The sequence below is a fragment of the Excalfactoria chinensis genome, chromosome 28 (genome assembly GCF_039878825.1).
Source record: "Excalfactoria chinensis isolate bCotChi1 chromosome 28, bCotChi1.hap2, whole genome shotgun sequence".
In the NCBI taxonomy this organism is placed as follows: Eukaryota; Metazoa; Chordata; class Aves; order Galliformes; family Phasianidae; genus Excalfactoria; species Excalfactoria chinensis.
Window position 1 is genome coordinate 1,629,768 of NC_092852.1, and position 14,461 is coordinate 1,644,228.

The following is a 14,461-nucleotide window of genomic DNA, read 5'->3' on the forward strand; positions in this document are numbered from 1 at the left end:
AAGTGAAAGGAAGCGGATGGTCGTTCCCTGCTGGTTGACACTTTCTCCCACCCAACAAACAAGAAGTTTTATTAGCTAAACCCTCTCGGATGCCGCATTCCAGCTTGGTAACATTTCGGTAACACATTGCAAACGTTTGACTCATAGAAACTTGGAAGGCTGCTAGTCGGGGGAGGGGGAAGAGCGTCACATTCCCATTCCCGGGCAGGGTTTGGTTGTTGGATTTCTTTCTATTTTTTTATTATTATTATTGAAGAACTGAAACTTCTCTCTGTTTAATGAAAGAAAAGGGGAAAAAAAAACAGGAGTGTTGGAGCCGGACGCTTTCGGCTCTCATTGTGTTTGCAGTGAGGGGATGGGGGAGGAGGGCTGCTGCCAAGGGAGGAACTGAGGCAGCTGAACTCGCTTTTCTTCATCGAGCTTGCTTTTCTTTTTTTTTTAACTCCCTCTGTGTTCCCAGGACAGGGTTGGCTTTCTAGGTTTGATAAAGCATTTCCTTCCATTGTCATTCTATACGGCCTCTGGGCCCTTTGCTCAGTCCCTCCCCTTTCGCCTTCCCTTCTCTTTTCTCTCTCTCTCTCTCTTCCTGAACTTTAGTGAATCTTGAGATATAAAGAAAGCAGCTGCCTCCCCACCTCCCCCCCCACCCTCCACAACGAACACATCTCGGACAATGCGGCCGCATCTCCAAGGGCTTTAACTCCTCTGGATGCAAGGACAAAGCCACGGTGAGTACTGGGGGGGGGGTGGGGGTCCCATGCGTGTGATGCTGCAAAGCATCCCAATTGCTCCAACCCAACCCAAGCTGGTGCCAATGCTGTCCCCATGGTACCATCCCCATTGCATTGTCCCCACGTCCCCATGGTACCATCCCCATTGCATTGTCCCCATGGTGCCATCCCCATTGCATTGTCCCCATGTCCCCATGGTACCATCCCCATTGCATTGTCCCCACGTCCCCATGGTACCATCCCCATTGCATTGTCCCCATGTCCCCATGGTACCATCCCCATTGCATTGTCCCCGTGTCCCCATTGTGCCATCCCCATTGCGCTGTCCCCATGCTCCCATGGTGCCGTCCCCATTATGCTCTCCCCATGTCCCCATTGCGCCGTCCCATCTCTGGGTGGCATTGTCACCTATGTCACCCGGGGGCCACACCGTCTGCTCAGCACGGTGGGAGGAATCCTCCTCTCCAATGCAAAGCAAAGCAAAACAAATGTGATGCAACCGTGTTCCCAGGAGCTGCGCTGCGGGAGGGCCATCCGGTGGTGCCAGGTGTGTGGTTTTGGAGGTGGGGGCTGCACAGTGTGGGGGCTGCAACCCCCTTCTGCTGCCCATGTTGTCTGTTGTTTTGCAATGGGAACAAAGGCACAGGGGCTGTCACTCCAAAGGATGTTTGGGACAGAGCAGCTCCTATCCTGCTGTGTCTGCTCCTAATGGCTAACAACGAATTCCTTTCCTTTACCTTACTTTGGGGAATGAGGAGGAATGCGACGTGTAAAATAAATACAGGTGATGCAGGTGGGCTGTGCAGCCTCGTGGCACAGAGGGGCAGGGGACAGCAGTGTGTTACAGACCCTGCATAGGGCTGAGCTGAGCACGCAACCCAATCCAGCCCAGACGCTGCAGTCGATGTCTGAGCTCTCATGTGGGGATTTTCCTCCTCGTCTCCATCTGTCTCCAGGATCTGCTGTCTGTGCTGAAATCTGATTCATAGGAAATAGTATCTCAGTCTGGGAAATGCCACGGGGTGTCTGAGGTCTTTGGGACCGGGCATGGAAAAGAGCAGCCCCTAAAGCCTGTCGTAATCCTCTGTGCCAAAACCAGATGAGAAAACCTCAAAGCTTTATTACAGGTGAGCTTCCCACGTTGCTGCTTCCTGCTCTGGAACATAGAGGGGAGGTGTGGGATAACCACAGCGAGGGTGGATTCCATGTCAGAAGGAATCCATTCAGGTGAAGGGGACAAACCTGGTGGTGGTTGGAGGAAGAGGAGGAGGAAAAGAAAGGAGGAGGAGGAGGAGGAGGAGGCTCATCTGGCAACCACTCAGCCCAACCATGAGGGATATTTGTGTTTCATGGGGGCTTTGGAAACAGCTGATGGAAAAGAGGGAAAAGACACTGATGGAGGGAAATGTAGGTTTAATTGGGTAAACCTGGGCACGTGCAAGCAACAGGATTTAGTGTTAAAAAGCACTGGAAGATTGCAGCTGAGACCAGCAGATGTAGGTCAGATGCTGAGTGGTGTGGCTGCTGTAGGAAAGCAGCTCTGGACAGGCTTTGGCCATTGGTATGGGGAGGCAGGAGGAAGTGCCCCACTTCTCTCATGCAGCCCAGTGGGGCACCTGGGCAGTGCTGAGCCTCCAGTGTGCTGTAATCTCATGGGAACTAAATTCTTTGGAGGTAAACATAGATAAAAGGAAATGTCTGTACCATCAGGTGTAGATGTGGGGCTGAGGAGATGGGTTTTGTGCCCTGAGCAGGCAATGGGAGGCTCTGAAAGGAGAAACCTCCTGGTAACCAAGTGTGATTCTGGGTATTATGGCCAGGGGAGCTATGAATGAACAGAACCTGTTGTGCAAAAATCATTCAGAGCTCTGTGTCAGAGCAGCCTGAATGTGTGCTGAATGTGTGCTTTTCCTCCTTAAAATCACATTTCTTGGTCCAATGCAACCCTGGGTGTTTTCCTCCCATCCCACCTGTGTTTGTGGCATTTGCTCACTGAGAGCTCTGCTCAATGCAGCAGCTGTGGGCAATGCTATTGGGTGTGTGGATATGGGATGGGAGCTGTAGGTGGAAGGGTTTGAGGTTGGATGATGGGTTGGGTGGTCGTGGAAGGGCTGCTCCATTCCAGGGAGTATCAGAGTCCTTCAGCTAAAACTGCCCTGTTCATTGAGGGATGACATTGGGTTCACAACTCAAAAGTAAAGATGGAGATGGAATGAGAAGCATCAGCTGTGATAGCGACCAGATCCTGCAGTGTGAGGACACCCCCTGACCTGTGTTCCCAGCAGGAGCTGAAGTGCTCGTATAAATGGAGATGAAGCCTTTGGATCTCAGGCATCGTTGTGTCTCCTTGGTTTTTGGGAGGACCTGAGCACTTCTCCTTCTACCCCCAACAGCTCAAAGCTGCCTTCCCCATCCCAGTGCCCACAACCCCCTCCATTGCAGCCTCTGGGAGTTCATCTCTGTTTCTTTGGCACTTGCACAATGAGGAAATTGGCCAGCACTTCCACAGCAGCCATCAACTTTCCAGGGATGTTGCATGGATTTTCCAGCCAGGGATGGAACAGCCTCAACAACCCTTCAATCCGCCAGCGTGGGACTGCAGCTCTGCATTAGGAAGGAGCAGACAGCGTTTAAAGGAGCATCCAGAGGCCGACCCTCCTGCACAGACACAGCCTCGTGTTCTGCTTTTGCACAGGAGAATGCGCTTTAAATGCACGTTAACTGGCTATGATTAGTTATGGAAGTTTTCTTTCCAGAGCAGGAAATGGGGAAACTGTCATTATTTGTTTTTAACGAACCAGGTGCACCAAAAAAGCCTCAATGCTTTTGTGAGCACTCAGCAAATTCATGCTGGCTGCACCTGATGGTTTTAATATCATTGGACAAGCTGCTCAGGAATAGATTTGGTGTGGTGGCCACACAGTTGCAAGTTCCCCTACCCTTCATATTTGCTGTCCATTGCGGGGCTATCAGTGATGCTGGAATCATTTTTCCATCAGCCTGTGGTTGGATCTGCTGCTCTTTGCATTGGCATCCTTTGAGTGCAAAACACACAGGGGAGAAACCTGCTGCATCCTGCCCTGTGCTGTGGCCTGGCTGATGCGTGTGGGTCTGCAAAACCCATCATGAGCTTTGCAGTGCTGGTGCAAACCCACAGCAAGCTGAGGGCCAAGCAAGGTGGTGGGGGATGCAAGGTGGTGGGGGATGCAAAGTGGTGGGGGAAGCAAAGAGATGGCATGCGTGGTGCTGTCCCCATGTCCTTTCCCTGTCCCTGTGGGCCAGCCCTGTTTGCTGCTTGGCCCTCCCTTTGTTCCTGAGCTATATTTCTCTTCTTGCTGTCATTGATGTGGAGGAGCGCTGCCTTTCAGACACGCCGTCCTGCATCAACCCTGGTCTCTTTGTTTCTTTTTAGTGTGCTCAGCTTCGTGCTGGGAGAGCAGGGTTTTTCCAGCCAGGATGGTTTGGAGTATCAGACGTGTGCAGAATGAATGATGTTGGAGCTTCAGGCTCAGCCAGGGCTGGAAAAAAACCCCCCCACTCTTTACTTTGGGCTTGAAGCAAAACCACCTCCTCCACCTCACTGTGTCTGTGCTTTAAATCTGGCAAACAACACGCGTGCAGCATTTGGTGACACCCAGAGCCCATAACTCAGGGGATGAAGGCTGTACAGATCCATTCCCCAGCATGACTGGTGCTGTGCTGGGGGCCGGGCAGCACCTGGATCCTGCAGCCTCCTCACATCCATCTCCCAGCTGGGATTTGTCCAAAAACAAAAGGTTTGCAGCAAGCTGGAATAACAGCACGAGGTCCCTGGGCACTGCACAGCCTGCAGCATCCTCCAGCCCTGAGATGAGCAGAGCCTCACGATCTCATTGCTCACGGGGATGATTTATAGACCAAGGTCTGTAAGCCCTTCTCTGGAATAAGAAAGTATTCCTATCCCCATAGCCTGAATTCATTATATTGAAGAGAAGGGATTCTGCATTCGAACAAAAGGAACCTCCGCAGCGGTTTGGAAGGGAATTATTTCTAGAGGTGAAATGAAATCTCAATACAAATCCAAGAGCAGGCACAGAGACCAAGCACTGGGAGATGGCTGACCAAAGGCTGAGCCAGCAGTGTGCCCTATGGCCAGAAGGCTGATAGTATCTTGGCTGGTCAGCAGTGATCAAAGGCTGATCATGAGCCAGCAGTGTTTCTGGGCTGTAGTATCCCAGCTGGGCAACAAGGTTGACCCAAAGGTCGACCAGAGCACTTGGAGAAGGTTGAGAGGGCATTTGATCAATGCTTTACCAAACTCAAGCACTTGGGGTCGTTGCTGGTGCCCACCTCTGTCCCCTCCATGCCTTGGGATGAGAGCAGAGTTGGGGACACAGCTGGGGCTCACCAACCCCCATTGCCTCCTGCATGCAGTGCAACCTTATTGCCACGCAGGGAAGAGGACGAGGGTCTTTCACAAAGTGACCAGCTTATTTTTGGCCACTTTCTCCCTCCTGTTGGAGCTGACCCGGGCTGCAAAAGCTGTTGAAGTTTTTTAGGCCCTTTTGTTTGTTGAATCGAGGCGATGTTTGTTTTTGATCACAGGCATTAGATAGGCGCTTCCTCTGCATGCAGGAAGCAGTGATTTCCTGTTCCAACTCTCACTGCGCAGGAAACCTCGCTCTGCTGAGTGTTCACTTTTCATGCAGCGTTAGTGGAAGTCCTCTCGTGGGGTTGTTTTGTTTTCTCTTTCCCCACCCCGGTGCTGTTGGGTTCCCATAGGGGGGCTGAGCTTTGATAGGGCTATTTCCCCATGTTTGGACCCTACGAGGTCTAAAACGAAGGGAAAGCAGCATCACTGCTTCGATGGTGTTTGTTTGTCATCGCTGTGATGGTGTTTGCCGCTGTTTAAATGAGGTTTGCCACTGTTTGGATGGCATCTGCCATCAGTTTTGTGCTACCACCAACAGCATGAGCTCATCCCTCTGCTTTCATAGACCTGCCCGGTGCAGATCCATGCCTGCAGTCACCCAGTTCTTCTCTCCCTGCTGTTTTGTTGATGCCTGTGGGTTTTTCTGGATGTTATTTGCTGTACCTGAACTACCTGCTGTCAGGGGAAGAGTTAAAGCAGGGAGTTGGACCAAGCCTGCCCTGTTAGCTCCTTTCCTTGCTGGGACCTTTAGGCAGATAAGTGCTCTGTGGGAATGCAGCAGGTTAATATTATTACCAATTACCCATTAAATTTGTGTGAGAACTCTGCTGTGGGTGCATGGCTTGTGCTTTCCAGCAGCTTGTCTCTCGTCTCTGCAATGCTCCTCTGGCTTTGTTCCCTTCTGGCTGCAGCTGCGTGCCCAGGTCAGTCTGTAAAGCATAAGGAATGGGGATAGAATTGATGATGCTTCCCACCTGGAGAGCTGCTTCTGAGATGGAAAAGAAGTCTGTAGGATTTCCTGTTGCATCAAAGGCAATTAGGATGGGGGTCCCTTGGCAACTCTATGCGTAGGAAGGTGGTTTTGATCCATGTGTGGTATCTCAGGGCTGACCCAGACAGGACTTTGCTGTAGCAATGCTGTGCTCAGAGCTGTGGTGGCAGATGCTTCCAGCCACTGGAAGGCCAGACAGGTAGACAGACAGGCATGGCCAAGTGGGAGCATTCAAACTGATGTTTGGCCATCAGTGTCCCGCAAGCTCATCTGCTGGAGTTTGTAATTACTTTGCTGTTGTAAAAGGGGCTCTCCTGGATGGAGAGGGTTTGTGATGGGGATGAGAGAACAGAGGGAATGGGGGAGCTCAGAACCCCACAACCACAGGACAGATACGTCCTGCAAACACCCACGCAGGGGAGAGCATTGGATGCTCTGCTTTGTGAATGGAGCATCACAGGGGTGGATGGAAGGATGTGGCTGGGAGGAGGGCAGATTCAGGGCTCCCCCAGCCCAGGGCACTGCTTCAGCCACCCCTCCTACCCAGTTCCTGGAGGGCTCACCATTCTGCTGGCCCCTTCCTATCATTGCACGTCACTGACATCATTGCCAGTTGCCATGGAAAAGGCAGGTTGTCCAAAACACGACCCCTTGGCCTCGTCCCATGTGTGTCAGGAAATGAAGGTTTTACAGCACGACGCTGAAGCGGAGCAGGAAGAGCTGGAGAGGGACCAGCAGCTCAGGGACAAGCACATGGTTCTGCCCCCTCTGCAATGGGGAAATGGAGACCAACTGGGATTACCAGATGGATTTGCATCTTCTGAGCTATTTCTGGGCTGCCGGGGAGGCAATGTGGAGCTTTTAAGTTGGTGCCCAGAGAGAAGGAAAGAAGGCTGCGTGAAGCTCTGAGCAACGCAACAGCAGATGGTTTCCATCATTAAACCCAAAGAGAGAATGTTTCCTGGGTGATGTTGTGTTGCCCCTTGGCTGCTGGCTGGATGAGGAGCCCAGGTTGATGCGATGCCTCTCAGCTGAGCTGGGGATAGGCAGCAAGCAGAGCAAGCAGAGCAAGCAGAGCTGCCAGCCACAGTTCTAGGAGCCAGCCAGTGGTTTTCCTAAAGCCATCCTGGATTCAGAGGTCACCAAAAGCCTTACAGGGAGTGTGGGGGCTTCGGGAAGGAAGCATCAGGTGTTGTGCTGCGGTGGGGTTGGGACGCTGCTGTTCAAGGCAGCCTTTGTTCAGGAATTACAACCAGACCTTCTCTCCTGCAGCGGTCAGAGTGGAGGTGTTTCCTCAAGGGAAAGCTGGAAGTTTTGCTCTTGGATCCTCCAGAACTGGAGGAAGCACGCTGTGTCCTGCCCTGACCACAAAGGCTGCATCCGCTCCCCTGTGCACAAGCAGCGTGCAAAAAACCTCCATGAAGGCTCCAAGCAGTAGCAGCTCTACCCACCCTGCTGGATTCAGGCAGCCTTCATGCCATGTCCGTGCTGCAGGATGAACCCATCTCCTCCTTAAGTTCTTTTCCCCATTCATTCATGGCCATGCCTGAAGCCCAGCCCCCCAGCAAGCAGAGCACTGAGCATACCAAGCAGCACACTCATATGAGGATGCACTGGAAAATAAAACAAGGGAGCTTGCTGGTTTTGCATACCCCATCCGGGGGCAACAGTGCAGGCTCCGAGCATGGAAAGTGGCAGCATGACACATCAGCACTCTTGTTTTGGTCTCACTTTGCTCGATACCTCGCCAGCGCTGCAGTCACTTCACCCACCCGGTAAACAACAGCACGAGTGCGGGGAGCTGCCGGCTCCCTCCCAGCTGTGGGTGTCAGAGGGTTAAAAATAGACTCCAGATTTCAGTTGGTGAATGTGGAGGCAGAGAGCAGAGAGCTGTTTATCGATGCCAGGGTTTCCCCTGAGATGCTGAAATGAGTCAGATAAAGGATGGGTACAACCATGCTCCGAGCATGGGGAGCTCTGTGCTGAGGTCCATGGGGATGTTTGGTGTGGATGGGTTCCTACAGGATACGTTACAGCATCCAAAGCCATCCTTAGCCTTCTGTAAGCATCGTGCTCTGCCATGGGCTGCTCAGCTGGCTCAGTTCCTCGCTGGGTTTTGAGCCCATGCAGGGGGGTGGCTGTCCCAAAAGGACCCAAAAGGCTGCAAGGTGCATTGGGGAGGCTGGAGGAACATCAGCGTCCTGTAACAGTGCTGCAGGTGTTGGCTCTGACCTTCCTACCCTGTGCAAAATGCAGAGGTCACTGAGCTCCATGATGCTGTGATTCCAGAGAAGCACAAGGGAGGGTTTTGCTGTCTCTGTTGTTGCACTGCTGACTATTGGGTCCTTCAGGGCAGCTGAGCTGTGAGGATTGCTGCGGTGCCATTGCTGCTGCTTGCTGGAATCTGAGGGCTCAAATGATGGGGTGCAGAGGGCGGCTGGTGCTGCTGCAGCTCTTTGTGGCCCCAGTGAAATTAGGACACACGTTTTGGTGCCTTCCTATCCTGCATGCTGCAATGGTTGTGGTCACTGTGGCAGGTCTTCTCCTGTAAGGACATCCCATGCCCTTACACCCCATCCTTTTGCACAGTGATTGGACCCTGGGGTGATGCAGACCTGGATGCTCATCTCCTAAGGCACAGGGAATGTGTGTTTGGGTCACCCCAGGCTGGGTTATTGCACAGGGGCAGCAGCGTGCTGCTGTTAGCAGAGGATCAAACTGTTCCCTGTCAGTGTTTTTGAGCTCGGGTTGGCAGCTGCTTCAGCTCAGTCTCATGGGGTGGGAGATGGGGCTGAAACTGCTCCTCATTTCCATCCTGTCCCCTCTTGTGCCTCCACACCTCCTGCATTGGCATCACCATCCTATCCTCATCAGCATCCCCATCCCATCCTCATCAGCATCCCCATCCCATCCTCATCAGCATCCCCATCCCATCCTCATCAGCATCCCCATCCCATCCTCATCAGCATCCCCATCCCATCCTCATCAGCATCCCCATCCCATTCCTTCAGCATCCTTGTGCCCACCCCATCCTATCCTCATCAGCATCCCCATCCCATTCCTTCAGCATCCTTGTGCCCACCCCATCCCATCCTCATCAGCATCCCCATCCCATTCCTTCAGCATCCCTATCCCATCCCCTCTCCCTTACAACATCCACACGTGAGGCCCTTGGGAACCCTTTTTCTCCTAGGGACAGCACGTTGGAGGAGGGCTGGAGCTGATCCTGCATCCAGAGCCATCCCGTGCTGTGGGATCTGGGCTGGGCTGTGGGGCTGTGTGAATGGAGCACATTTTCACACCCGATGCTTTGCTTGTGGAAGCGGCAGCGGCTTCCTGTTTGACTCACACCTGACGGGCCCCAGTCGTATGAGTTGGGGCCTCTCGGTGCTTACAGCAACTGAATGGGGCTGTTTACAATTAGAGAACATGGGATTCCCAGAAAGAGGCTCAGACCGGACATCCTGAAGCGAAATACCCCGGGGCGTCACCAGCTAAAAATAGGCATTAGCAGAACAGTCACCAAACAAACAGCAGGGCTGCGTTGGGTGCAGGGCTCTGTCCCATGGATTGAAGGGGAAGGGGGGGTGGGGGGGATGTGAGACACACGATGGCCTTTCCTTCCCCTGTTGTGTTTTTTTGGTCGTAATAACGTGATGCTCTGAAGCAGCAGTGGAGCGCAGTGATTTCTCTCGGTTTCTGGCTTTGTTTGTGGATGGGGGGGAGGAAGGAGGGGGTACAAAATAGGAGATAAGATATAAATGAAGCCATTTCCAGCCAGAACTGGTGTACTGTGGGCAGAGGACCCCATAGATGGCATTGCTGTGGGAAGAAGGGTGAGATCCCGCTGCTTTCTCCCTTCTGCATCCCTGGAGGAAAACGCTGTTTGAGCCGAGAGATCCTTCCAACCTTTCCCCAGGTGCAAAAGGGGCTGAAGGAAGAGAACCTTGGGTGTCCCCAGGAAGGGGAGCGGGGCAGGGATGGAGCTCAAAGCCTCAGCCCAGCAGGGGCTGCTCAGCTTCTCCCTAACAGAGATTTCAGCAGAGACAAACTCCCCGTTAAAAGGCACTTACGCAATCGGGTGCTATTAGAGGAAGTGTCTCTGTAACCCCAGGCAGTTAGTGGTTGATTTATGTCCTGCAGCTTTAGGTTTTACAAGTTGGTGAGGGAGTTGCATAAGAAGAGAATTTGACCTTCTATTTCTTAAGAGCTCTTTTTTTCCCCCCCCCTTTCTTTCTCTTTCCCCCCCTGTTGGGCATCTTTACTCCGATGCTCACCCATTATTTTGGTGGGGTGAAGAGGAGGTTGACGCAGCTCAAAGGATCCCATGCACCTTTTGGTGCCTTTGTCCTATCAGTTGTGTCCCCCCAAGGCCAGGAATTGCTGCCCTTTATCACAAGGTGGGGAGAACCAGCATTGGGGTTTTCCTTCCTTGGCTCTGCAGAGAACTGTCCCTGCTGGCATTTCCCTGCTGCAATGGGCGCTGCGGATGCTCATGGCGTGCACTGAGTTCCAACTGTTGGCTTTTGCTTTGAAGCAATCAATCTGAGCAGAGCACGCTCTGTGCTGCTGGGGGGGGGTGATTTGGGGCCGTGTCGCTTCATGTTGGCCCTGAGGGATCATCATCCCATGTCGTAGCAGCGGAGGCAGAAGTCTCATGGAAACTTCACTTGCTCTCTCTCTCCTCGTTTGCCATTTGCCTCGCTCCTAAAATAGAAGCGACCGAGACTAAAAGTGCACACGAGCAATTTGCAAACAGAAGGACAATTAAAAGGAGGAAAAACCAATTTCCCCCAGCGTAGCAGGGAAAGACAGTGCTGTATTGTGTGAACCGCGGTGTCCTTCCAGCAGAACAACCGGCCCAGGTTCTCTGCCCACGGCTATTTGGGATCATGGTGCTCTGTGTGAGCTCTCTTGTTCTCAGCCCCCTCGGATTCTCTCTGCTCCTGGCCTTCCCATCGAGATGCAAAAGGGCTCTGTATGCTCACAGCTCCTCCATCTGCTGCAGGGATGGTGCTGGGAGCAGCGAGCACAGAGCATTCCTGTTGCATGGGAGAGATGTGCTGCCAAGCATGGAGGGGGACAATTCCAGTGCTCTGAGATGCTGAGTGCAGAGCTGGGGCCATTTCTGCTTATGTTACAGACTCCCTGACCGCCCCTGGTGCTCAGGCATCACTTGCAGCATGAGGAGGGGGTCGGCTCCTTCGTCTTTAGGTGCCATTAATTGGGATCAGCCCTTCGATAGCATAGGTGCCATTTGGAAAGCTGAGCTTTGGGCTGTTCATGCTCTAAGGGAGGGACTTTTCCCTTCCTGGGCAAGCGTGGGTGGCTTCGAAGCAGCTCCAGTTTTAGTCTTTCTACACCACCCAGCTGATATAAAACCAGGCGCTGCATCTGTTCCTGGGGTACCCATTGTCCAGGGATCCCCCAGGTGACCAATGATACCAATGGGAGAACTGATGGAAAAGGGCCGTTCTCAGCAGAGCGTTTGTAAACAGGTTGGTAGAGCCCCAAGAGCCTCCTGGCAGCTTGATGTCTATTTTGAAAGCCTTCAGCCCCCCAGCTGGGTGTGAGAGTTAAATGAAAGGATGCGAGATAAACCCACTTGTGTGCTAGAGAGAGCCGCTGCCCGCGGCAGAGCTACATCAGAGGTTGTCATTCTGAAACCGAGCATGGAAACTGCACTGAGAAAAAAGCTAGAGAGCAGGGCTCCTCACCACACACGGTGCAGACCACACTAAAGAGCTGCTCTGCCCTGGGGGACTGTCACAATGCACTGGGGGGAAAGAGAGACAAAGCTAAAGGGCAGCAGGCAGCTCCGCGTGCAGGCCGGGCAGATGAGCACTGACAACAAAGGTACTCCTCCAAACCATCTTCTGGGCTTAACGTGTCTCCATTTGGGCTTTGTTAACACTGTGTGCTCTTTGCTGAACACCTCCGTGGTGTTTCTCTGATGGCTGTGGGTTTTGGCTGGCCGCTGCCCCAGGGCAGAGGGCAGAGGGTGGCAAATGGAAGAGGCTGCAGGTGGCTTTTGGAGCTGCTTGTGCATGCAGGAGCGTGGGGAGCACTAGTTGCAAATGATGTTGGTGTGCACAGCATCGCTCTGCTGCAGCCTTCCCAGGAGCACACAGGGTTTCTGCTCCGGTCTCAGCCTGATGCATCCTGCCTGGGATTTCTGCTCTGGTTGATCTGTGCTATTGCTGTGCTCCGATATCCCCCCCCAGTCCCCTGTGTTGCTGCAGGGCTGCTCTGGGCTGAGCCATCTCACAGTGCTCGTTTCCTGGCTCCTGGCAGCCACCAGCTGGGAGGGGAAGGGCACAAGGGGCAGCAGCTCTCACTCACGTTCCATGCATGTGGACCATGCAGAGCAGGAAAACCTCCCCACAGGTGGGCACCATTCCCCTCCTCCAAGCAGCAGCGCTCTGGGTTTGAGTTTTTCCTTTCTCACGTAGCACTAAAAGGCTCTTGCGGGTCACCTGTGCTCACTTGTTTGCAGCCCAGATGCTCAGCTTCGGCTTTTGAAAGCACAAAGTTCTTTTTGCTGCCCCACAGACCCCCCCCCCCCCCCTTTCCCCCCACACTCTTTGCATGGCACAGCGTTGCTGCACACCCCACAGCACGGGCGGCTTTATCTGATGCGTGCTCACCTGGCACTGCCTTTGTGCTGCTAAACCATAAGGATACACAGCTGCACTCTGCTCACATTGCAGCAGCTCCTCAGCCTGCACCAAGGGACGGGATGGCATCTCCTTGTTTCCTTTGTCACAAAGCAGTGCAGCACTTCTCCGGTCAACCCCTGGTACTTCCCTGCTCTTTTGTCTTGGTGAAGAGCTTGGGAAATGGCATCGAGATAGACTGGTGTGCATTGTGAGGTTAGGAGGAGGGAAGCTGTGATGGAAGGATTCTTGAGTTTCACCCTGCTTCAGAAGTGCTGAGAGTGGTGCAACGCTCCCACGGCCCAGCATGGGAATTTCCAACTCGCTTCATTTCTCTGGGCTGTAGAGAAGGCTGAGCACGTGCGCAGCGTGCTTCAAAAACAAGGTTGTAGACTGGGAGAGCCAACAGATGGAAAGCAGCAAGGCCCTTAAAGCAAAGCGATCTGCACGCACACAACATGGTGGCTCTGGATGCTCAGCACAGCAGTGATGCTCACAAACAGGTGCTGTCCCAGCTCAGGAAGGCTGCAAGATAAGAATGAATTGATGCTGGAAATCTGAGCATCAGGGAGCTGAGAGCTGTGATGCGATGCTTTGGGCTGAGTTGCTTTGGGCTGAGTTGCTTTGGGCTGAGTTGCTCTGCTCACAGTTGCAACCTTGCTTGCAAATCAAGCCCTCACCCTGCAGTGCCAAACAACACAGAGGAGCTGTGCTGTGCTGTTAACACTTTGGGGGGGTGCTTTTTCCACCCAGAGAGGATGGTTTCCAACGGATCACTTTGAATCTGAAGTGTGAGTAATGACAAAGACTTGCGGATGGAGAGGTCACCATTGTTAAGCCTGAAGCATTCACTGCTGAGCGTCACGTTCAAAGCTCAGGAGAGAGAAGCACCCACGTAATGGGGACCACAACGTGCTGAAATGCTGCTCAGTGAGACCTTGTCGTGCAAGCCTTAATCTTTGTTGTTCTCTTCTAAACAGCTCTGCAGATTAATTGTGAGCCGGAGAGAAATCCCACGTGGGGAGTTTGGGGTGCAGGGTAGGGTAGGTGTTCCTCTGTTCTTTTTGGGGTAGAGGTAGAAAAACGCTTCAGATCTCAGTGAGAGGATGTTGGGAGGGATTTGGAGGTCCCTGCTGGCCCAGAATGGGATGCTCACACCATAGGCTGTCCTCTTATCAGTTGGGATTTCTGTGACCTGGGGTGTAGCAGTGCTGGATGGCTCATCTGGACGGCTCCATCCAACCCCATGGCTCTGGGGGAGGTTCCATCAGGGCTTCCACAGCATTCAGTGTCAATTCATAAAGAAATCCATGAAAAATCAATAGATGTCCCCAAAATGGACGGGAGGGCAGTGCCATGCACTTCTGCCATGCAGAAGGACCACCTGAAACACTCAGCAGGTGCTGGGCGTTGAGGGGAGCAGCTGGCATTCCCATCCCATTCAAAGCACAGAGCAGAGCCCAGCATGGGTCAGAACCAGAGCTCAGCACAGAGCATCGGTCCCTGTGGACTCAAGGCTGGATTTGAGCTCGGGGTGCAGGCACCAGGTGGGTCCCCACATGGGTGCTGTCATAGGGGTAGGTGGGTGAGCTGAGAGCAGCAGGCACAGCACTGGCCTCTTCCTGAGGGTGGCCTGGTTGTGGGTAGGATGTGGCTGCTCAGCAGCCTTGGG

The 14,461-nt window shown here is 53.2% G+C and overlaps 1 protein-coding gene across 2 annotated transcripts in view; it reads left to right on the forward strand.

The window, feature by feature from the left end:
* Positions 1-600: 600 nt before the first annotated feature.
* The window catches only part of HDAC7 (histone deacetylase 7), a 58,522-nt gene continuing 44,661 nt past the window's right edge, over positions 601-14,461 (forward strand). The window contains exon 1 of one of the 2 annotated variants that reach the window (XM_072358004.1): positions 601-728. In XM_072358004.1, coding sequence (XP_072214105.1) covers positions 710-728 — 19 coding nt within the window. In that variant the 5' untranslated portion in view covers positions 601-709. The remainder of the gene's footprint in view (positions 729-14,461) is intronic. The other variant, XM_072358008.1, reaches the window with a different exon arrangement.